Source organism: Phyllopteryx taeniolatus, chromosome 8 (assembly GCF_024500385.1).
Source record: "Phyllopteryx taeniolatus isolate TA_2022b chromosome 8, UOR_Ptae_1.2, whole genome shotgun sequence".
NCBI classification, from domain to species: domain Eukaryota; kingdom Metazoa; phylum Chordata; class Actinopteri; order Syngnathiformes; family Syngnathidae; genus Phyllopteryx; species Phyllopteryx taeniolatus.
This window is the reverse complement of record NC_084509.1, coordinates 18,663,885-18,690,040: the sequence shown is the minus strand read 5'-3', so window position 1 is coordinate 18,690,040 and position 26,156 is coordinate 18,663,885. Positions and strand designations below refer to the sequence as shown.

At 40.4% G+C, this 26,156-nt stretch overlaps 1 protein-coding gene across 3 annotated transcripts; it reads left to right on the top strand.

Moving 5' to 3' along the window:
- The first annotated feature begins 11,351 nt into the window (after positions 1-11,351).
- meis3 (myeloid ecotropic viral integration site 3) lies at positions 11,352-25,065 on the top strand. 3 transcript variants are annotated; one of them, XM_061783016.1, is made up of 13 exons: positions 11,354-11,752; positions 12,063-12,153; positions 15,982-16,121; positions 16,384-16,558; positions 16,651-16,701; positions 16,808-16,858; positions 17,172-17,321; positions 17,491-17,599; positions 20,080-20,225; positions 20,810-20,886; positions 21,780-21,838; positions 21,926-22,012; positions 23,959-25,065. In XM_061783016.1, exons 2-13 carry the CDS (start codon positions 12,142-12,144, stop codon positions 24,156-24,158), a joined length of 1,257 nt encoding a protein of 418 aa, XP_061639000.1. In that variant the 5' UTR covers positions 11,354-11,752; positions 12,063-12,141; the 3' UTR covers positions 24,159-25,065. The 3 variants fall into 3 exon arrangements, with proteins under 3 accessions (XP_061639002.1, XP_061639000.1, XP_061639001.1); XM_061783017.1 differs by having other exon boundaries at positions 11,354-11,821; XM_061783018.1 differs by lacking the exons at positions 21,780-21,838; positions 21,926-22,012 and having other exon boundaries at positions 11,352-11,752.
- Positions 25,066-26,156: the final 1,091 nt, after the last annotated feature.

The following is a 26,156-nucleotide window of genomic DNA, read 5'->3' as shown; positions in this document are numbered from 1 at the left end:
TCTGTCAGTGGTTTATATATTTTTGATCTAAATATCCAATAACTGTTTGGAATCATTTTTTAACTGTATGTTAAAGGCGCACGATATTTTCAACAGCATCTACAGATGTTCCGTATAAGTATAAAAATTTTGTTTAGGGTATAAGGCTTAGTTTTATCCACATTCTTTGAAGGTTTTAGCTGTGGGGTTTGGTCTTCATCCTGCTGGAGGATCTAAGCCCTCAAACAGACCAGGTTTTCTGGCACTTCACAGCACATTTTGTTCAAGAATGCCTTGATAGTCTTAGAATTTATGCGTGTCTAACTGCATTTCCAATGAATATCCATCACAATATAAATCACAACAGATGGAGCATTTCAAACTCTTGTTGCACAGCAAAACTCTTCAAGCATCAAAAGGCACCCAGATCCACCACACACCATAAATAAGCAGAGGTAAAAAGTTTTTTTTAATATATATTTTTTGCAACTACAAACGTAGAGCTGTTGTGACTTTACAAACAGCTTTTCCCAGAAGCTTAGTGGCTCGTCAGTTTGCATTTAGAGAATTCCAATCTTCGGTTTCAATTTTTTTTCAGTGGCCCTTGTAGGTTTTTCTTTCTGTAACAGAAGGGTACCAACAATTTTGCCTGCACCGTGTGTGAAAAATAAAGAACACTGTTCCTACTGTGAAACATGGAGAAGGTTCCTTTGCTACTTCTGGCACAGGATGACTTGAATCAGTACAGGGTATACAATCAATCAAAAATCCCAAAAGCTTTCTGCATTTACTGTAAATATGCTGCCATGCATCAGAAACATGGTTTCAGCCGCAGGTCGTGAGTCCTCCGACAGTATATAAAGATGCAAAGCACACATCTCAAAACACTCGAGAATGTCTGACAATAAAACTATGGACTATTCTGAAGTGGCATTTTGATGTAAGATATGGGCACAGTCATCACCTCTTATTTATTTATTTGTTTGTTTGTTTATTATTTCCAAATTGCTGTTCAGCATATTTGTGCAGTCATTTGCAGGAGAATTTGTTGTTCGTGTAAATGCAAATAATCTGGAATAACTAAAATGTTTTGGAAGGTTAACTGTGCATGTGTAATACCAACCATGTTCATTTCAAAATCATATTTTGACCAAAAAAGCAGATTATTTTTATTATTATGTATTGAATGTAAGTATGGATATGTTGAATTCTGACAACTTACAAGTGGTCATTTCATGGTTCATTTGTCTCACGGAATGTGCTGTTCGTCATTGGAGTGTTGTATCATAACAACAACAAAAAAACAACAACACATTGTTTTCTTGTATGTCATGCTTATATTGCTCTTTCACACACCTTTTCCTGTTTGTGATACTGCACCTTTGTGTGTGCGTGTGTGTACATGTGCATGCACGCCCCGTAGTCGGAAATTTTTAATTATGACACAAGTTCACATTTGTTAGCAATCAAATGAGCAGGGCATATGATGCAATGTACAGTTAACTAAAAAAATACATCATGCATATCATGTGAGGCTCTATTCTATAGTATTTTACTCTATACTACATTCAAACATTGAGCCATGACTTTTTCTTTTACACATGAATTAACATGATACATATTTTTGGATTAAGGGAGGATGCCATCGTAATGACCTCATGGAGAGCCCAAAAAAACATATAGGGGCATCATGAAAACCACATAGAAATAACCCAAGGCCTTCTTGCAGTAAAGCACCAAACACCCTCCAGTTTATCCGCAAATAGCAAGTAATCATTGAAATTACAATATCTCTAATGTAGTATATATATATATATATATATATATATATATATATATATCGACTCTTCCCCTTATTTATAATAATGGTCATGTGTGTGAAGTTGTTTCTCTCTTCTTCCAGTAGATGGCGCTCCTTATTCGAGAAATGAGAGGATTGAGGCCAATAAAACGCACTCTGTTTTACCAGCAGATGTCACTGTTGAGCTATGTATAATGACACACGCACGCGCACGCACACAAATTTGTCTGTACAAGATGCTGACCCATGCTCATGAGATGAGACTCACAATTTCCCAATATTCCCTTCTTGAAAATGTTCCCTTCATGATCATCAACTATTTCAATACTCAACTGAAAGTGAATTAAATCAATATTTACTCATATTTGTGTTCTGGTTGAATACAGTGTTACTATACACTAAATGTTATTGGTTTTGACAAAAACACAATTGCATGGGACTGGTGGACCACAAAATTATTGCCATTACATTATTGGAACAGAGGAGACCATTTATTGATGTGGTTCCATTCATTTACCACAAACCTAGATGAGACCAAAAACATGACTTCTGCTCTGTCCTTTACTAAAAATTGGCTCGATTCTCATCTTATAATCACCATATTTGCAGAATGTCATAAGATGATACCAAATCAAGACAGTCGTGTCTTCGCTTTATTTTCCCAAACTTATTCATCGACACATCAGGAAGTAGAATATTTTTTGTCACATTTTCAAAAACTCACTTTTTGTGATTTTTGTTAAAAACAGTCAGTATGACTTGACAGTATTACATTAGTAAAATGATCTGTGAAAAAAAATCTCACCCCTCTGGCCCCATTTATTTTTAAACTCTAATTTAATTTTAACCACTGCGCCTGAGGAAAAGCAATCAATCAGAGACAGTAGGCGTGACTGACGAGGTGTCCATCATTCTCGCGTACTCAAGGGCATACTTACAGCAGGCACATGTTACGTTGTGCTTAAGGAGTCTTGCTGAAACTACAGTTAAATATCCACCTCTGGTTAGCAACAAATGTTAAAAAGAAAGAACTGGACAAATCCTGAGACGAAACAAGGCTGAACATAGGAGCTGTCCAACTAGAAATTAACAACATTTCTGCTGACAGGTAACCTTATCACCGCTTTAATTGTTTTCATTCAGTGTACATAAAAAAAAAAAAATAATAACTTCAACACTAATAACATTTAGTGTATAGTAACACTCCATTACGATCAAGTCATGCTACCAACTTAGCATCTGTGGCTAATGTGAACTTTTTTCGTGCACATTACCGTTCACTGAATGTACAAAAATGTAATCATTATTGTTTACATTCACAATGATCATATCTCGGATATAATTTTATTTTAACGTTTACATTCATATCATTAGCTTTCTATGTAGATTGACAAGGAAATCCTATTATCATGTCGCCATTGTAGAAACAATCAATACAATACAAAAATGCAATATAACAGCATGCAACTGTTCCACGTCCAGGTATATCATCTGGAGCTGTTCAGAATCAATATTTATCTAAACATGACAAAAAAAAATGTAAATGTTTATACAGTAAAAAAAACAAAAAACATTATACTTACCTGAGATGCTGATTATTAAATGTATAATTGTGTGCAGCTGGTTGAACAGTTTTACTCTGACCAACCAATCAGTGGATAGAAAAATGCCGATTCTAGCCATGTGAGCCAAATTTAAAATCAGATTGTTAAAAAAAAACTCTCCCATTGTTGACATTTTTTAAGATACATTGGCCAGCGCTACTGATTCCGAAGGCCCTGTACAGATTAGATTGCCATGGTAGCACATAGAAGCCGAAATCTGATTGGACAAGAAGATCTAAAACCCGTATAACACGTGGAAGCAGTGCAGCTAAGACAAATGCTAAAAAGTGAAGAAAATAGACTGTTTGAATCAAGGTATTACAATGTCATGGAATAAATATTAAAATGTAGGTTGTAAATGTTGGTCCGTGCTTTGAAAGTGTTAAGGCCAGCAAAGAAGGCCTTTCTCACTCTGATGTCACACCACTGTACAAATGATAGTTTAGCAAAAATTGTCATCTGATTGTTGTTACGTTTGAGCAAATGAATCCAATCATTTGTAGTCAAATGTAGGTTTTTAGTACTATACACCGAATTCAACAAATTCCTCTATGTATGTACGTACTGTATGTATGTATGGATGTATGTACCTGTATGCATAGTATGTATGTAGGTATGTATATATGTATTAAGAGTCAGAGTCACTCTTGTGATATGGTTTATGGTATTGATTTCTTTAAATTACTGTATGTATACATGGAATTCATATGGAATTGGCAAAGGTGACAGAGTGCCAGTTGTCCTAAGGCCATCTGTTTCTGTGTGTGTGTGTGTGTGTGCGTGAGAGAGAGAGAGAGAGAGAGAAAGAGAGAGAGAGAGAGAGCGAGACCCTCTCAGCAGGGGGTCAAAAGTGGGAGGTCATGACCTCAATGACCCCGTGGGAGCGGAGATCATCAATCAACTGGAGGCTGGACAGAGCAGCAGGAGACACACACACACGCACACAAACACGCTGAAATACAGTAAAATATACTCTCCCAAACATGCCTGACAAAATAAAGTACACATTGAAACTACAGTAAATGTTTTTAGTCACAATAAATTCAAATTGTCAAAAAATGTATATACATGAATGTATTTGTGTGACTAGTTTGATAAGATCCCCTCCTATTCCTACTCAGCTGCTATCAGACACCTGACCCCAGCGCGGGACAGAGTAAAAGTGAGGGACTACGTCGGCTTCTCTTTTTCACTGTGCTGCTTACATTTTATCCTGTTTCTTGCTCCCCTTAATCTATGCTTGTCAATACACACACACACACACATATACATACTATAAGGTTTATCAGCCAGCACTTGCAGAGCGACAGGCATGCTTTTTCTCTCTCCACCCTTAGCACCTCCTCCTCCTCCAGCCTGTCCTGTTGATCAATGAGGAAGTTCTTGGGCCTCAACTATTAATCAGAGCCTATCGGCTAACTGTCTGCTGAGCCAACCAATCACAGCCCACCGACAGCTGGGCCGTGAAAAATGTGCCCTGGTGGACTAGGGGGTTAGAAGTGGGGGAAGCTTGCGGGGTCCTGGATGAGAGGAGGGAGGTGACCGAGCACTTTATCTCATCTGAGTCAGGTCACGGCTGCACAACTGCACTTTATGCACTTTACAGTGGATGCTTAGCATCACATTGACCCCCCCCCCCCCCGCCATAATACATGACACACACAAATAAATGCAAATATGCTCATGTATGTAGGCTACACCTATGAACAAATGCAGTTGCAAAACCACTTATTTGTAAAGCAAGCTAATTCAGCAAACACGCATTGTCCTTCGTCCTTTGTATCTTTGATTTAACACCCTGCTGAACCTTCTGCTTGACTCGTCTGCTTTCATGTGGAAGGAGGAAACCTGAAATAAACAAAATGGGTGGAAAACGTGTGCTATTTTTGAATTGATTGTAGAGTGGAGGCTGGTCAATAGAGGGCGCTAGGGCACCGCCCCACCACTGCTGAGTCACCTTGAAAAGGACAAAAGTGAGAAAATGAAATTTGTTGATAAAAATATTTACAGATTTTGTGTATAGATCATATATTATAGCACAGTATATATTTTTAGATGAGTATGATAAATAGTTTACAGTTAATGATGAGTAAAATTGATTTGTTTATAGTCGGTTGTCCCATTTTATGACGCAAGGGCGCGTCAACATTTTCGCATGGACTCCTCCGCTTACCCCTGGAATGAGGAAATAAACAAAATGGGTGGAAAGGGTGTGCGAAGTGCAATGTTTTTATGGAGGCGAAAGGCCAGGTCCTCACACCTCAAAGCTTCATCAAGGCGCCACCATCCCTCTTCTACATAATCACCGCTCTCACACTCATCCATTCACATCTTATTGCCATGATTAGATTATATCTAACGCTATTATTCTGCTCCCCATTTTCCTCTCTTCCGCTTTGTCTCCCTCTCGCCAACATCATGGATTCCTAGCAGATCTTATTAGTGTGTGATGTGGGCCAGGTCTCCGACATTGGATTTATGAACCTTCAGACCTTTCTCCTTTAATCTTCCTGTCCTCCTCCGTTCTCTTCCTGGATCTGTCCATCTATCATTCCCAGGGTTGGCTGGGCGGAAGAGTATTAATCCCTCCATCCCATCCCTCACTCCTCTGGACAGATGAGGCAGTATGAGGGAGGAAGATGAGGATGCAAGGGGGAGGAGGAGCAGAGGGTAAGGGACCCCAGATTGCTTTTCATAATGTTTCTGTAGCACTGTGGCATTAATTTGTATGCAGATTTTCTCCATCGTAGGTCATTGCTGGCAGTTTCTTTGATAGCTCCTACAGGTACGAGTATAAACTGCACCGGTGCAAATGTGTGGCTGGATAATCTTGAGTTGGGTTGATAAACCACTCGGTGTGTGTGCGTGTGCGTATGTGCACGTGTGTAAGTGAAGAGCTGTTTAAAAACAATAATGCTAATTTATGATTGATACTGCCGGTGAGATATTGATTTAACAGTAGTTTATTATCGCTGTAATACTTTGCAGCGGTATTGACGTGCGCTGCATTACTCCACCTGCATATCCTATATTGACTCTCATTAGGTTGTGCAGTAATGACTTGTCTGCTGCGTGTAAATATAAGACATCCATGCATTTTCTAAACCTCTCATCTTGTGACCCCACAAGAGGAGAGTATTCCCAGTCATTTTTCAATACGTTGTTTATTGTTGTGCTCCCAAATGTGGTATAATGGTGTATGCGCCAGATTTCCATGCAGGTAGCATAGTTTGAAATCCCACCTGTAACGTGCAAAGATATCGAGATGCTAGGGGCCTACGCCGCTTTTGTCAGATGGGGGATTGGAGGTGGGGGAAGGGGGGGTGTTGGTCTGACAATGACGCCGTTTCCAACTCGAAAATTACATATTGAAAAAAGAATAAAGAATTCTTCGAGGAGTGTGTGTGTGTGTTTGCTGACAGCGTTTCCCGATGAAAATATTCGTCAAAACACTGATTAAATGCCCACACTCTAATTTAGAGGCCCCTTCTAATTTGGATGCCCGGGTGCATACTATATATAAACACCCCCTATCACAAACATAGCAGCAGTAATAATTGAAGACATCGGAACATTTAATAAGTTTAGTCCTTTTAGCCTTAAGTCTTCCAAAATGAGTTGGCGTAAACAGACTGAGGGAAAAGAAATATACATCATCGCAGCAGTCGGGCTAAAGCTAAACCGCCTCCATCCATGCCTGTGCACTGACAGGTAGATTAAGGGGCGTGATAGATGCCCCTCTCTCTGTCAGCCACTCTCCATCTCCTTCTCTCCCTCCGCCCTTTCCCTCCCCCGCCATCCATCATGGCGGCTGGTGTAATTGCGGCTGCGTGGGGCTGGCAGAAGGAGCCTCCATCCATCTCCTTAACAACAAACAGTCATGAGGACGGATGGTGCTGCGCTCCCCGGTTAATCTCCATCTATAAGCGGGAGGGCAGGGATGTGGGGAGGGAGATGAAGAAAATAACAGAAGGGAGAGAAGTAGTGTTGGCTTACTATAAACAAAAGAGATGGCGAGGGGGACTACAAGGAAAGATGGTGGAGAAAGAGGTTAATACTCCAACACGTAGAAAGGATGGAGAAATAAAGAAAGAGGAATGGCTCAGATCGAGGGGAGCAAAAGGAACTGTGGAGGAAAAGTTTGCAAACAACTGCAGCAGGAGCAGTGGATACGGTCACATTTGTTGGTGTGGAAAACAACGGAGGCTGAGCAAAGGAGCTCGGGCCCCAAAGTTTATGTCCATGCAGCCAGATGACCCAGAAACTGGAGAGGCACAGGCTCATAAAAACGCACTCTGTGCCCACCCCTCCCCGCCCCTGACTACCCCTTAACTTTTACCCTTCTCTGTTTCTTTCAATCATCTTCGCTTTCTCCACTCACCGCCCTCCATTCATTGTGACATGCAGGCAGTGGAGGGTCACGGGTCTCTGATGTTTTGGGTGGTTGTGTAAGGTTTTCCAAAGGTCACGGCAGCCATATTTTCTTAATGGTCGAGTCACCGAAGTCAACAAGGCTGGGTGGCCTCGCAGGCTACCTCTTCTCTTGCTGCTGAGCCTGCGAGACTAAAAACAGACACTTCTTGAGTTCGTTGCTTTCCCCTGATTGAATGGATTCACATTTCTTGTTTGTTGTCAACAGAGTCAGACAGGAGCGCAATACTGTATCCTTTTCGTCAAAAAATATCAAGACAGTCTGAAATCGTATCCTGTCATCCAGGATAAAACAAAATACAGTAAGTTCAACAAGTAAACATCAACATACACACATACACACATACACACACACACAGGAGTTTGAAACCATTTCTAAGGTTAAAAGGACCATCTTAACATTCAAACAAGTAGCCATAATAGGACATTAGAACATTTTATTAATTGAAAACACAACTGTAGGCTACAAGCATATAAACCTAAACGCTTTAACAAACACACATTACTTTGAGGAAATATGACTTTACAAAGGTCAGTTAAGGAAACAATTTACAAGCCCCAATTCCAATGAAGTTGGGACGTTGCATAAAATGTGAATAAAAACAGAATACAATGATTTGTAAATCATTTTCAACCTCTATTCAATTGAATAAACACAAACTGATAAACTTTATTTTTGGGGGAAATAGTCACTCATTTTAAATTTAACGCCTGCAACATGTTCAGAAAAGCTGGGACAGGGGCATGTTTACCACTCTGTTACGTCACCTTTCCGTTTAACAACACTCAATAAGCGTTTGGGAACGGAGGACACTAATTGTTGAAGCGTAGTAGGTGTAATTCTTTCCTTTCTTGCTTGATGTACAGCTCCAGCTGTTCAACAGTCCGGTGTCTCCGTTGGTGTATTTTGCGCTTCGTAATGCACCAATTAATTTCAATCGGAGCCAGGTCTGGACTGCAGGCCAATCTAGTACTCGCATGATTTTTCTACAAAGCCACGCTGTAGTAACACGTGCACGTGTATGTTGCTCAAATGAGCAGGGACGTCCCTGAAAAAAAAAAGTTTGCTTGGATGGCAGCATATGTTGCCACAAAACCTGTATGTACCTTTCAGCATTAATGGGGCCTTCACAGATGTGCAAATTACCCATGCCTTGGGCACTAACACACCCTATACCATAAAGGATGCTGGCTTTTAAACTTAGTGTTGATAACAATCCAGCTGGTCCTTTTCCTCTTTGGCCCGGAGAACACGACGTCAATGGTTTCCAAAACAATTTGAAATGCGGACTCAGACCACAGCACTTTTCACTTCACTTTGCGTCAGTCCGAAGCTGGCGGCGTTTCTGGGTGCTGTTAATATATGGGTTTCGCTTTGCGTGGTAGAGTTTCAACTTGAATTTGTAGATATAGCAAAGAACTGTGTTCACTGACACTGGTTTTCTGAAGAGTTCCTCAGCCCATGTGGCAATATCCGTTACACAATCATGTCGGTTTTTGATGCAGTGCCGACTGAGGGAATGAAGGTCAGGGGCATTCAATGTTGGTTTTCGCCAACTGAATAACTGAGCCTTTCGGACATGCTCCTTTTATACCCAATCATGGCGCTCACTTGTCTCCATTTCACCTGTTCACCTGTGGAATGTCCCATACAGGTGTTTTTTGAGCATTCATCAACTTTCCCATTCTTTTGTTGCCCCTGTCACAGCTTTATTGGAACGTGTTGAAGGCATCAAATTCAAAATATTTGCAAAAAAACAAAACAAAACAATAACGTTAATCAGTTTTGAACATTCAATATCTTGTCTTTGGCGTGTTGTCAATTGAATATAGGTAGGTTGAAAAGGATTTGCAAATCACTATATTCTATTTTTATCTGCATGTTGCAACTTCACTGGAATTGGGGTTTGTAAATTGAAAGAAAAACGCCACTATTTCTCAGTAATATAGAACATAACAACTTTGTAACCACATCTTCTGCTGAAAGTTATTTGTTGACAGAGTACAGATATTTGTACAAGTGTAGCTATTTTATTTATTTACAAAGACAATATTTCTCAGTTCAATGTCAGGGAGTTATTTTTGTTTTTGTGGTTTTAGTTTGAAATGGTTTACAATATCATTTTCATACTTTGAGCTGAAAAAGATATCCAAACAAATGATGAGTGACATGTATCAGTATGATGTCGTGCAGTTGCACACCACCGCAAACTGCAACCACAATATTCAGCATCAAAAAATAAAAATATCAAAAAATACTTTTGTGACATGTTAATCCTGAGCTTTATTATCTTTGTGTAGACAGAATTGTTCATTCAAAAAAATGTTGTTCACAATATAGTTTGCAGACATAGCCTACCAGTACCTTTTATTTGCGTGATTTTGAAAACACTATAAATAGACTGATGAAGACATTTTTGCCATTTTTTTTTCAATCAAACCTATTACTGTGCCCTTCAAAACACCATCTACCAGATGTGTTAACTTTCAGCACAAACTTATCAACAAATGTTGTTCCAATGGTGTTCTCATTAACATGTAAAAGGAGGTGTTGTCCCACAGTGATGTGATAAAAATATATATTTACTTTTGAGTGTGTGTAATGTAAATTGATGGGCTCTACATTAATAGTTTGTTAGTGAAACTGGAAATAATCACTTACTTCAAACACGTGGAAGCAATAGGACAGGAGGAAAAAGATGAAGATGCGGCTCGAAATCCTAAATGCATCAGACTCAGGAAAATTCATCCTTTTGATTCGACGTTAACGACTTTTGGAGGCCGTGTTTGATGGTTAGTATATCAGCGGCTCAGTGTAGGAGGGGCTCAGGGGCTGTGATCAGGGGAACCGGCACCCTGCAGAGTAAAAAGACCCCCGGGCCCTTGCTGCATGAGCGCTAAACGGCTTTTCGCTCCAACTCCATGCCGCCCACGGAGCCTCCTGGACGGGCCGCCGATTGAAGTGCAGCCACCTGTTGGCCCCTCGCAGCGGGACCCGGCAAAGAAGGACGTTTTGAATAATGACTATGTTACTGCGTGTCATTTCAAACACAAGACGTTTTTTTTTTTTTTTTTTTTTTTTTTAACCATGTGAGTGACATGTACCCCCCCACCCCCTCTCCCCATTTTAAGTGAAAATAAAACCTTTGACACCACGGATGGACCAATTGGCAACATTTGGGCTGTGTCAAAAGGCTGTTCATGTCGGATATATGCGGACAATAAAGCATTTTGACAGCTATTATCAGCCTTTAACTTCCATGTCACCGAGCCCACGTTTAACTTTATTTATGACATACGATGTATCCCAATATTTACCGCAATTAGCCTCCTAATTAGCTTGCAGACTAAATGGGCCCTCGAGCTGACAAAACATGACAGATTGCATCATTTTGAGCGCGATGCATCACGCGTGAAAAACAAATAATCACAGTATCTTAATAATAACGATTTTATTTTTCACGGCACAGTCGACATGCATACTTTGAAAGGAGTAAAGAGTTATCTTGAGGATGCGATTCAAAGAAGAAGAAGAAAAAAAGAAAAGACAGCGAGTGTGGGGGTCTTCTGTGGCGTTCGTGCGCCTGATAAGTCGCAAGAGGAGGAGGCGCAAACGTGGAAGAGGAGGAGGAGGAGGAGGAGGAGGAGGAGAGGGGGAGCAAGAGACCCCGTCGCGTTTTGACCCTCCGAAACCTTCCCGCACGCCGCCACCCTCATCACGCCTCTTCCCCCTCGCTCTCTTCTTCTTGAGCCCGAAAACACAATCGCTCATTCGCACCGCTGACATTTTTTGGGGGATTTTTTATATTTTGCAGCCCCTCGCCGCCGCACGCTGCGCGGACCGCCTTCCCCTCTCTATTGGACGCTTCCACTTCTTCCCGACAGCAGCGAGCATCCCGACGGCTCGCAGCCGGAGCGAGAGGCGCACTAGGCGGAGGTGAGGATCTTCAAGAAGCCCCCTTGCTCTCTGGACTAAAACACACGACAGAGACATATTTACGTTTAGGTGGGACATTTTATATCACGAGCATTTCTAGTGCATTCTCCTGTAGTAAGTAGCCTTTAATAGCATTTCGGCTATGGAAGCGTGTATTGCCTCCGTGCACATTGTAAAACCCCTCCGGATGCTTTATGTCTTTATTTACGAGCTCCGACGCCACATTTCTATGTACCTGCTATGAAATGCAAATCCGCAGACGAGTATGTTATACATCTTGACAAGATGTATAACGTCACCTCTCTTCCAGGAGCGCAGAGGCTGAGCCTGCTTGACTGTTGCCGGGCAGTGCATCATCATCTTGGGGGAAGAACCGACTGGCGAGTCGCATGGAGAAGAGGGTACGTCCATGCTCTCTCTCTCTCTTTCTCTGTTTTTTCTTTTTTAATTTCCTACTCATGTTCATTGTGCGGTGATTTACACCAACACTCGAAATGGCTACACGTTCAAACTTAATTAGAAAGGAGTTCCTACTGTTTCCCCAAACCCAAAGGCCCTGTGAACCCTGCAGTGTGCTGACCTAAGCTACTGCAAATTTGGCTTTTCGGTGTTATGATAAAGCAAGACGACAGTAAACCACTCGAGCATTTGCAAGAACTTTTAAGGCAGTGAGTCAATGTGGATGCAATTATTGATGTTGGCGTGCAAGGATTGCTTTTGTACAATTGTGTGAATATTCGAAATCCACACAAGGGTTAGATCGTGTGGGTCATTAAGAGGAGGAGAGCAGGGGCGGCTGCTCAACTCGGTAAGTAGGTCACTTTTTTTTTGCTACACTGATTCAGAGGCATGGAGCAGGAGAAGTGAGGCTGCAGGCTGAGACCTCACAGAGGAGGGGGGGCAATTAGAGATGGACACACACACACACACACACACACACACTGAACTTTAAAACTGATTTTTAAAATATATATATATATAAATAAGTGTGATCTAGTTTGTAAGCTGCTGTTGCTTTTTTGCCTTTATTTTCCCTCACTTTGCAGTCCACTTCCTCAGAAAATGTCAAACGACGATAAAGTATTTACATTTTTTTTCAAATGGTTGCCAATGTCTTTCTGTAAACTTTAAAAATGGTATCACGTTTTTAAAGTTCATTACAGCGTGTCCTATTTTACTACAACAGAAAAGACCATGTATTTACTTTTGAAATTCATAACAATCAGTTGCAGTAATTTTAAATTCTCTAAACATGAAGTTATTACCATTCAACAACTTTTAAAATTAGTAAACTGTATGTTCAAGTACAAATAAAACAAAGTTGAGAAAATAAGTAAAAAAAAAAAAAATCCTCTTTCCCTTTCAAGTTTGGCATGATTGCAAATACATCAAAGATTTATAAAAATAAACAAGAGAAAAAGCAGATAATTGAACAAAAATGTTTCATCTCTAGAAGCCATTTCATAGCTTAAAATTTAAAGAGATGCTAATATTTCTTCTTTATTTGCAGCAAGTGAAAGAACGTTATTTTTAGTTCACTATCTAATGTAAACAAAGTGTTTTTGTTGAATAAAAATAAAGTTATTTCTGAGATGAAATGACTTTTCTCTGCGTATTCGCTCCGCTGCCGGCTGTACCTTTAAAGCCTTGTTATCTGTAGAAATCAAATGTTGTCTCGCCTGAAAACATTTTGTCTTGCCTCTTGCAGCTCCGTCCGTTGTCAGCGCTGCGAGTTAAAAAGAGGGAAATTTGCGGAATTTGTCATCTCGAGCTGTGCGCTTTGATCCGCTTGACGCACCGAAACCTGATCGGGGTCATGCGTAAAGAGAGAGGCGCAATCCGATAGCGGTGATTGTGTTAATAGCCAACCTCCATAAAACTAGAAGGTGTCTCGGACCAGGGCCTCAGAGCAGGTGCTTTCTGTGATCCCGGTGGCCATATGGGACTATGAAACACAACAATTTGATAAGCCATTTAGGACAGTGTGTTGGTTCTCAAGTGGGTATATTTTGGGAGACGTCCAGGGTCTTGCAGATAGGCCAGTCAAGTCATACAATATAGCAATTGTGGAGCATGCAGAAATGGCCACAACGAGAATTTAACGGAATATTTGTACGTTTTAATAGTATTTGAAGATACCATATGAACAGCTGCATAAAAAAAAAATCTCCCTTTCAAGTGATATATGAATTTCTATGTATTTATTATAGTGCTTGTATTATTGACTGTCAAAGCTAAACGATGTACTGTACGAAGCAATGCAGTACCCCACTGCAAACAACAACGATAAACACTGTTAAAGTAATACCTTGCAAGTGTCAATTATTATTATTCGATGAGAATTGTTGTTCCAGCCCTTGCATGTTATGCTGTTGCTGGTTAGTGTTTACACTGTTGGAACATTCAGTTTTCAGCATCTATAGTGAAGACAAAAAGACTTTTTGATTTTGGGAAATCTGCTATAGTCGACGCCTTGTCATTGGCTGCTCTCTATACTAGCTGATCGAGACTCAGGATTAGTGGCACATATAAAAGATGTCAATGTTATATATTTTTAATATAGGCAAGGGGGATGACTCCCCGAACTATATCCTCTACAACCACAATGTGCAAAGTCCCACACTTCTGTGGTAAATCATAACCTTTGTGGTAGCCCACAGGGACGAGTCCATCATAGACATAAACTACACGAAGCAGATCATAACTTTTATAGCGCGTTTAAAATAACACTGAAGTACAGAAGAAGATGTTCGGGGCCAGCGGAGCGGGTGCTGTGTGTCGGTGTTGTGATCTGCGGGACTGTGAGAGGAGTTCCTTTAATCGGGCACAAAGAAAAATAGATGTGCTGACCTGAGCAGCTTCAGCGAGGGAAGCTGCAGTGGAGCACAAATGAGCTCACGAACGCAGACAAGGAGCATGAGAGGCGGGAGCAAGGCAGCCAGGCACGTGTATATTGATGATGCTTTGTGTGCAAATGCTGCTACGGGGATGCTCCAGCTCAGTTTGTGTGAGGGTGTGTGTGTGTGTCTCCATGATGGGCACCCTGCATTTTTTGAGGGCCTTACAGCAAACCCCAGTGAGGCAGTCACAGCAGGTTCGGAGGGATGCTTTTGCACAGCCACTCAAGACTGACTTCTGCTATATTAAGCCCCATTTTGATGTAAAATCCCAATCTTTTCTGTCTCGACGCATTCTGGAAGTTGTCTATTGGGATCTCAAGAGGGTCTTTTAACAGTATGTAAAGTTCAGTGTTACACAGTGCACAAAGTGGCAGTATGTCAATGCATGATTTCTTCTTTTCTAAAAATGGACTTTTATTTACACAATGCAGCACAAATATAAATCGCCATTGGTGTTTAGCCCTTCAAGAATTATTGAAGTAAAAAAGACATTCTTCTTTTATTAAAAGTTGAAATATGAATTTTTCTTTTGCTCAGTGCCCAGAACATTTGTTTGTGTTTGTAAGTTTAGACAAAGTGATGTTTGAAAAGATAAGATTATTAAGCCTGCATTTTTTCTCTTTCTCATAATACTACACGCACACACACAAACACACACAAACACACACACACACACACACACACACACACACACACACACATATATATATACACACACACACACACACATATATATATATATATATATATATATATATATATATATATAGGTAAATGTATGCATTCGTTATTCCAGGATATTGTTGGTACATATGCAGTCTTGTGTAAAGTTAGGCATCCAAGTTGTGGAAATGCTAAAATGACCACATATAATTTCGCAGTCTCCTTGTTCGAACATATTTGCAAAAACACACGCAAATAGAAGAACATTATAAGGTTAAATTGACTATTAGTGTGACCTCCTCTGACTACACTTGTATTCACCCTTTTATATGATGTGATGTGATGATGAAATATGACCGAACCATTCCCAAGGTTCCCAATGGAGACAAACAGAGCAAAAATTCAATTAAGACAGCAGTAAATTGCTCAACTATGTAAAGCTGGAAGAATCTGGAGAAAAAAAACTCAACATTGTCGCACTGTTTTATGATGGGCTTGAAAACGACAAAGCTTGCGGTGGCCTGAGACCGTTCACAATACTGCATATACGCTGTATGTGCTTTCAGAAAATAACCTTAGCCCTTAAATAATTACATTATTACATCAGACGCATGATAAAGTCCCCTTGATGTTCAATGTCAGATTTGTCTCATGTTTGTCTGCCAGTATGAAGAGCTGGTGCACTACTCGGGGACGGAGGGCATGCCATTGGGGGTGTACGGGGATGATGTCAGATCCCTTACAACCCCTCACTACGGAGCCACCATCCCCGATTCCCTCAAACACCACAAGGACCAGATCTACGGGTGCGTTCGTGTGTTTGGAACCCTATATAGACGTGCTGCGCACGGATTTATTTCAAACATTTGAAACTGCGTGAGCACTTGAAGGACATTAACATTCAGCCTGTGTTTGTGTTCTCTTTGTGACGTTTACAGCTGTCACTTTCATAAATACTGCGCTCTAAAATGACTTCTCACACCTCCTGTGAATGTATGGCGTTCACACTGTGTGTCAACTGTCACAGCGTTTACGTTAGGTATGTTAACTGTTTGCCTGTGTGTGCAGTCACCCACTGTTCCCACTGCTGGCCTTAGTTTTTGAAAAGTGCGAGCTTGCCACCTGCTCCCCCCGAGACTCCGCCTCCCTTTCTGCCACCTCCCACCTCCCCGGCATGACAAGTCACAGCGACGTGTGCTCCTCGGAATCCTTCAACGATGACATTGCTGCATTCGCTAAACAGGTGAGAGACAGCCATAAAAGCCAGTGACAGAAAAGAGGCCAAATACACACTCACCCCTCAACTTGTAATAATTTGAACACTTTGTTTTGCAGATTCGTTCAGAGAAACCAATATTTTCTTCTAGTCCTGAGCTGGACAACTTGGTAAGATAATAATAATAATTGGTTTGGCAGCATATAACATTTCATAAAAAGGAAAACGTCAACCATATGTTGTACTAATAATCACTATGCTTTCTTTTCTTCATAGATGATTCAGGCTATACAAGTTCTTCGTTTTCATTTACTGGAGTTAGAGAAGGTTGGTTGATGATCCATTGTTCACAAACACATTTAAGATAAGTGGCGACCAAACAAAACTAATTATAATAACACAAACAGATTCAGTACTGTTTCTGTTTCTAGGCAAAATGTCCTTCATGATGGATGTTTGTGAAAGTAAATTTGTCTTAATAGTGTTCTATATTATTGATAATACATACGTAAAACACAATATTTTTTCATAACGCTTGAATCCCTAGGAGGAACCACATATCTAATTTGGGTTTTGAACTTACTTTGAATATCTGGGACCTCCTGACCTGAAAATTATTCTCTTGTATTCTTTTTCTTAGGTGCATGACCTTTGTGATAACTTCTGCCACCGTTACATCACCTGTCTGAAGGGCAAAATGCCCACAGACTTGGTCCTGGATGAACGGGAGGGAGGCTCTAAGTCTGACATGGAGGACTTTAACGGATCCTGCACCAGTCTGTCGGAACAGGTGAGACGTGACGCAAAGTAAGTTACAAGATGTAGAACAGTGGAAAGAAAACGAGAGATTGCACCGGCCACTCACCTCATCATTACGGACTGTCTGAATAAAGGCCCCAGGTTTCATGACATGATTGTTTTCACCCCTCCTGTTCTCCCTGCTCCCTCTGTCTCTGCAGAACTCATTGTGGTTACGAGAGCCCGATGAATGTGCCACCACCCCTTTGGGAACACCAGGCACCTGTGGTCTGCCTTCACACAGCACAGCAGACAACTGTAGTGATACAGGTACCTTCCTACACACATGCAACACACACACACACACACACACTCACACATACATGTGCATGCACAAGCTTGTTAGGGAGATACATTGCTTTTTTAACAGTTTTACCCCGCCCACACACTTTACATACCCTTATTCAAAAACAATTTTGAAAGCATTCCTTACTGCCTGTTCCCACTCTCTTGCTAGCACAGTTCTTCAAATAAAAGGCTACGAGGCTAAATAAGAGGATCATCATGCTTGTTTCAAGCTGTTTATTTATTTATTTATTTATTTATGCTGTTAACGTTTACTGTAACACTGAAACATAAAAGAAAATAGAAATAAACAGTGTATACTTAAACACCAAAATGTTCAGCCAAATCATATAATTCCATCTAACAAAAGTCCGCTAGCTTAATGCAAACATACTGTATAATGCAAAATGCCATAGATGGGCTAACGTTAATCAGGATCGATATTATGGTAATTCGAAAAGTTCAAGCAATGGCTGCTTCAACACAGAGAGAGCAGCAACACATACAAACAGAACATACAACATTGCTTACAGGCATATTCTGTATTCTTTCTGCTTTATGGGAACAATGACTATTACTGCATTGAGTAAGGGACCTTCTCAGCCATTTCCTCGCTCTCTAAATTATGCTGCATCTCTTCCTTTCTGTGCTGCCTGGTATGTTGCGACGCAACATGGTACTACACTGAAGGCGCACAACTAAATTTGGATTTATCTGTTTAACTGTAAAAACCCATACAAATGATTGCTTAAAAATTCCCGATGTAGCAGTGGCGTGAACGATAAATAACGATATAGCGTGGGAACACAGTATTGCATGTCCAGGCAAAGTGTAATTACCCAACAAAAATAAGCCGGGTAAAAACACACACAATCTTCACATAGTTAATGTCAATCTGCCCGTCATTTACTTCAATAGAAAATGCAACAGTCAAGCACAGCTTCTCCCATGTAATTGCACCATTTGCACTACATGCACAAAACACCTGCTTTTATCAGCTTACTATAATATTTAATGAAATTGTATTATTGACTTTGTATTGAGTCTTTGCTTGTGTGCTCCTTCCTTTTTATGTGGTTCTGTCGAAACCCATTAGCTGCTAAACTGCCTCTTATCATTTTACATTGACAATATAATTTTTATTTTAAAATGCCATCTATTTTCATGAGCATTTTGCATTCTATTCAACAAAAACCTAGTCACTGTTTTTGGTTCTTATACAGTGGTGGACAAAATATTTCTCAGTAACTCCAATGTTGTGTTTTGCCAACTTATTTCTGCATTTTTAAAGACTATTTTTACACATTTCTATTCCAGACAGGAAAAAAAACAATAAACTTTTTCTTAGTACTTTATTAGAAAGCAAATCCAGTATAAGCAAAACAGGACTTTTTGGGGAAATCTAAAAAACACCTACAAAAATAGAGATACACATACATGAAAAATGAAACAGTTAAAAAGTGTAACACAAAATTTAAGTCACTACATTGAACACCCCATTCCACTGTATTTTATTTTATTTTTTAAAGATAACAGTTTTGATCAAATATCCAATTAACATGTTTGGAGAACAAGCTCACATGCTGTATACGTCAGTTTGCTTGATTTTAATGGTTCCAAAACAATTGCTCATATCATCTATTACTTTATTGTCTTCTCAATTAAACACATAACCGACATTCAACTTAATGTTTGACCCGCGATCAGTTAGCTAAAGTGTGACGTTACCCTAGCTTACCTGTCTTTTGGAGTTTTATAGTGACAGATGAACTTAATTGTTGTCTTTTGTCTTTGAGTTGCAAACACGGGCTTTATTGTAGTTGTGGTTTCCCTTAGAGGGTTTTTATGAGTATGAAACCATATAAATTTACAGTATAATTGCCTCATATTACATACAGAAAATACAAACAAATTTGGATAACTAGTTTTGAAATACAAAGTCATGGAAAACAATATGTTCAACTATCATTGACTTTTTTAACTTTTTTTTAAAAAGGGGGTTTGGTAACAAAAAAACTACTTTAAAAGTTATTAAAAGTGAAGACATTTAGAGATGGTGGTACAAATTTTAACAAGAAATATGAAAGAGACACACACGATGCGCTTTCGTGGGCCACATAAAATGATGTGGCGGGCCGCATCTGGCCCCCCGGGCCTTGAGTTTGACACCTACTTGCATCACGAGGTGGCCTTTGCACGCCGCATATTAGCATACTGATGGTTTGCCAGTTTTCGTGTGCACTACCACAAAACAACTTTTCTTTCAAACACAAAACAAATGGCACACTAGCTTGAAAATGCACATTTTTACATGCAAACAGAGAAGCAAGACTTGTCAAGTCATGTTGTTCAATTGTAAGTCAAGTCGAGTCTCATGAATATCAAGTCGCATGATTTGAGTCTCCCATCTCTGCCTCAGTGTCTCACAATTTCTCACATTAGGCTGGCACTTACTTTCCCTGCAGGCGACGGTCTGGACACAGGGGTGGCCTCCCCCAGCACAGGAGAGGACGACGAGTCTGACCGAGAGAGGAGAAACAACAAGAAGAGAGGCATTTTTCCCAAAGTGGCCACAAACATAATGCGAGCGTGGCTCTTCCAGCATCTGACGGTGAGACACACTTAACCTTTTCTGATAATCATTCATCATACACAGTATATATGGTGAACGCTGACAATAAAGCGAGCAAATGAGAAGATGATTGCTGAAAGAGAGGATTTAGTCTAAGGTGCAGCTTCACTGACATGGTAGAAATATTAGATAGTGTATCAGGGAGGTCAGTTAAATTAAATGGAGACTTTTGTGGAGATTAAGTGATAATATGAATATGCTTGCCGTTGAATAATTGCGGAAGTGAAATAAATGGTCTGAGTAATTGTCAGCGAGGTTGTTAGATTGGTAATTAGTGACTAAATGAGCCAGGTCAAATGTTGCTTCCCTCCAATTGTTCCACTATGCAAATGTGTGTGAGTATGATTTGAGGCTTTTCCTTTATCGTTTGAAATAAGTCGCGCAGATGTGAATTCTGATGCCAAGTCATCGGTAGTTAATTACCCTGAGATTCCCTATACTAGTCTTAATTATGGATGTTAACTAAAACTAGTAACAAGCCCACACAGCCTCCTCCATTAGAGACACTGACATTGACTCTCACAATGTGTGTGAACTATAGCTCTGCGTGTGTCCTCTTTCAGCACCCGTACCCATCAGAGGAGCAAAAGAAGCAGCTGTCACAGGACACAGGTCTGACCATCTTACAGGTCAACAACTGGTCAGTGTACTGCCAATCAATATATCCATTTCAGCGCTGCAGTTTATCAATAATGACTTTGCCATGTTTAAATGAAAGTGTATCAAACGCAGGGTGCCACATTAAAGCCAGTTTAGTGCGCATTTTTTTTTTTTTTTAGCCTTTTAAATCCCAGCGGAGGGGATTTTGTTGGATATAAATGTGAATTAAATAAAAATCAGCTGTTTTATGAGACTGCAGTGAATTCTAAAAATATAGCCGCTTTAAAAGGTAGAAGGAACGTCCTCCTAAGCATTTTGTTACAGGAGCTGTGGTGCAGTAAAATCGACTCGCTCCAAGTGCATAAAACCGAATAGCAAATCAATATGCAATATTCTAATTATTTACAACACCCACATTTTCTATTAACTCTTCACAGGGAACTCATTGAAATACTTGGCATTTCAAGATTTTACCACAGGAGATAAATCAAGTATCCATTTATTTATAACTTTGCTATAGTAATCATGACCTTTCTTTGCTGTACTGCCATGTGTTGTCCATTTGATCATTTTTAGTTACCAAATATGATCCATTACTACTACTGTCAAAGGCTACTTTTGTTTGTACCAGGGAAAACACGTTCACATTTGAACATTCATTTATTCATGTACACAGTACACAGTGTAGCACATGTACGGACACCCACGCACAACGCGCGCGCACGCACGCACGCACACACAGCATGTCCTTCTATGCAGATCAATCAATTATCACAGGGTGATCAATACATGCTCTGGCCTAACGTTGATTTACACTAGCCTCTGAAAGGGTTAAGTGGTTGTAAAAGGGAAAAGGTTAACAGTCTCCCGGTCAGGCTTTTTCTCCATTAACGGACCCTATACTCGATTCTCCCTGGCACTATCTTGTTTCAGGTTCATCAACGCCAGGAGGAGAATTGTTCAGCCCATGATTGACCAATCGAATCGCTCAGGTTAGTGTTTTGAAGTCAGCCAACAATGGCTGTCGGCAAAACCTTTTGGCTGTGTACTGAGGTTGTTCATATTATGTTGCGTGACAGGTCAGGGTGGTCCCTACAGCCCAGAGGGAGCGGCCCTCGGGGGTTACGGGCTTGACGGACAAGCCCACCTCGGCCTCCGTGCAGCAGGTATGCTGCACGATCACGTTCGCTTTACGGTGTGATCTCGTTGGACATCTCCGTTCGGAAAATCAGCACAACTTTAAAATTGGGCAGAAATGACACTTGGATACAACTTAGTAATCAGGCAACAGCTTGTATAGTAATGTAAAGTATACCCAGGTTTTTTTTTCGATAGTATTTTCCCTTAACTCATTCACTGCTATTGATTGCTATTGAATACAAATATCCATGTTAACATGGAGGACTGGCAGTAATATACATTACTGTGTATTAAATATTTCTCACACAATACAAAAACAAGTTATTAAATGACCAACATTGATTGCTCAAACCCATTTAGCCAAATTCAAGTGGTCTTGATGATGGAAATACCCTTCGTAGCCCCCTTTGTGGTCTGCTGCTGAATTTTGTTTTTCTCACCTCTTTAGCATGAATTTTTGATAGTAAAATAATTATTTATCATATATCGTGGTATATTTAAGAACACACGCCTTCTATAGATGTCGTAGTTTCTTTTGAAATACAGAAATGAATAACGCAAGTAATGAGGGACTTTCATTCTATTTAATGACAATGTCAGACTTCTCCCTGTCAAAACATACATTGTGTATGCTTGATTTGAAGTTTGTCCAAGTGAGTATATATGACAGTTAATTTTTTGGGTCACAGTATGGAAGGAGGTGATTCATAGTAAATAATGTAAACGGCTTGAATACGATTAGTATAACGTGCACACACGTGCACAAGCACGCACACACACACACACACACACACACACACACACATATAACCACACACAGGGCCGATCCTAACCAATGGCCTAGGCGAAACTTTATTTGGCTTCATTTGCAATTTACATATGTTTAAAAAATTATTTGAATAGCATTGTTTTTTAACGTTGCCTTTAATTTAAAACATAACACCCAATTTAAAAGTAAAATAACATTTGAAATAATTTACTATAATTTCAAATATAAAAATGAAAAACTCAATCGATACGTTGTCTACAATGTAGTTTTTTTCTGATACGCATGTTTGTTGCATACATTAGGCCAGTGGAGACAGCAACTCAGTAGGTTTAAAGCAAAGGCAATTTATTTATACAGCACATTTCATACACAAGGTAACTCAATGTGCTTTACATGATTAAAAGCATTTAAAAACAAACAAACAAAAACAGCTTATAAACGTTTAAAACAAATCAAAATACTATTTCCCACTTTGGGGCAGACGTCACTTCTGTTGGCAACTTATTCCATTAATGTGCAGCATAACAGCTAATTGCTGCTTCACCATGTTTACTTTTATCTATTATTTGACCTGACTCTGTAGATCTCAGAGCCCTACTGGGTTTATATTACACTCAATCACCCAATGAGCTATAATAGTGGAAACACAAAACTACAGACATATAAAAGCAGTTGTTTACTGATTAGCATACCACGTTGAAGCAATTCCCCCCCCCCGCCCCCCACCCCCTGTGTGGAGTTTGCATGTTCTCCCCGTGCCTGCGTGGGTTTTTTCCGGGTACTCCGGTTTCCTCCCAGATCCCAAAAACATGCATGATAGGTTGATTGAAGACTCTAAATTGCCCGTAAGTGTGAATGTGAGTGCGAATGGTCGTTTCGATGTGCCCTGCGATTGGCTGGCGACCGGTTCAGGCTGTACCCCGCCTCTCGCCCGAAGATAGCTGGGATAGGCTCCGGCACGCCCGCGACCCTTGTGAGGAGAAGCGGTACGGAAAATGAATGAATGAATATTTGATATGCAAATTGGTCATCTTGAGTGACGGACAAGCCATTTTAAGAGGTGCTTAAGAGCTATTTGGTATTTAAAATATTATCTTGTAACCATTTTTTTACACAACAAATAAATTGTATTTTGTGCATGGATTATTTGTAATTTTATGCGGAGGGGAACAGAAAATGTTAATTCTCTGTGCCCAAAACCAGGTCTTCAGGGGATGCCATCTCTGCAAGGGGATTACCCCGGTACTTTGCTGTCCCAAGCAGCCTACCCACCCCACCCAGGACCTTCCCTCCACCCGTACCCGGGCCCACACCCGCACGCCGCCATGCTGCTTCACCCGCCGCCGCATGCGCACCCCACAGAGCCCCTCCTTGCACAAGGACTGGACATACATGCACACTAGCTGTCGAGTGGGAGTCTCTGTGAGCGTGAGTGTGATGATTCCGACACACTATTTAAAGAAAACAAGATAAATTGCTCCAAGAGTTTACATTCCCTACCAAAAGACAATGACCTCAATGTAGCTCTCGCACACACACACACACACACACGCACGCACACATTGAAACACACACTGGTTTAAGCCATACCTCTCTCCGAGCAGAAGTGCTTCCTCCGTTCCCATCATCTCCACTGTGTCCTGTGGATGAGACCAATGCTTTAAACTTCATATCCTATCATGCCTGTTGTTGGACCACCAGAAGAGATGAGATGAGAGGATACACAAGACTAATATTTATCACCAGACATGTTTTTACAAGACAAAGATGTTACTGGATGGGACTCAATCCTGTGACCATGCCTTCTTCAAGCTCTGTATTCCTGCACAAGTGACTGCCCAGAAAAAAACAAAAACAAAAAAAAAAAACACACACACACACACACACACTCTTCTCCTACACTTTATTTAAGGCTGATTTGAGTTTTTACTTATTCTATTTTTGTATTTATGTGTGCCACTTATGGCAGTTGCAGTTTGACACAAGCTTGTTTCAAATCTTAGTGCTCTTCCTCAGCATGAAGCGAAACACGATGAATGACTTCCAGTCTGCCTCGCTCTCATACCACTGACCTCCTTAATATGCCAACAGGTGTTCGTTGCACGGCGTGTGCGCGCGCACACACCCACACACACTGATGAGACAAGCCCTTGAATCATTTGCATACATGTGTGTCGCAGCAGTGAGACGGGAGCTGCAGCCAAAGGACTCTTTAAACATTCTGCTCCCTATCAACTCTGCTCTGCTTAGACTGTATTGAAATATTTCTGAATGATATGGTCAAAGAATTAAAATGTTTTTTGTACCACATGTGACTGGGTCATCTTTCAGTGTGTTGTGAGGCGTTCAACTTAAAGCCAATTCATTCCTTGGTCTCCTCTGTTTTCTTTTTGGTTGATTTTCTTGCAAAAGGTTAGAAATTATTTTTCTGTTTATGGTAACTTGAACAATAGTTGAACAAATTATTATCCTTGACTTTTGATTTAAAAACTAGGTATCCATCAATTTGTTGTGTGCACGTAATAATGAGGCGACTAAACATTTATATGGTTTCACAGTCAATGGCCCTCTGAGGGAAACCGTGACTACAATGTGGCCCACGACAAAAATGAGTTTGACACACCTGCTTTAAAGGTTCGGTGTGTGTGAAGTAATTCAATTCCAATAAAGTAGTTCAATTACAGTAAGTTAGCACCAATTATTTCTCTCATGTTGTAATGTTGGTTTGACCTGACATACAAGATACATTATTTTTTGAAAATTAAAATTTTTGTGAGCAGTGAAGTAAAATTTGATAATTTCCCACTGCATACCTTAAGATCGCTTATGGCGCACTAATGTGCCACGACACACAACATACTCAGCATACAGTACACAAGTACATACAGTAAAAGAACCAGTCATTTAAATAGACACATTGCTCCATCTTGTGATTGGATCGGTTATCGGTGTTTTAAACTCGCTGATCGGTGAACGGCCCCAAAAATCCTGATCGTGTAAAGCCTATACAGTGTTTATATATTCATATATATATCCATCCATCCATCCATTTTATTTACTGCTTATCCTCACTTGGGTCGCGGGCGTGCTGGAGCCTATCCCAGCTATCTTCGGGCGAAAGGCGGGGTACAGCCTGAACTGGTCGCAGGCCAATCGCAGGGCACATATAAACAAACAACCATTCGCAGTCACATTTAGAGTCTTCAATCAGCCTACCACGCATGTTTTTGGGATGTGGGAGGGAACCGGAGGGAAAGCGGAAGGTTGACTTGCCTGCCTGAATTGGTCTTTCTTTTCTCTGTATTGTTTCCCTGTAGATTCCCCTGTTACATTTCATTAAATGTTCCATAAAAAAATGAATTTACCAAGATAAACCTCTGGGATCTTCCTTTCCTTTCGGC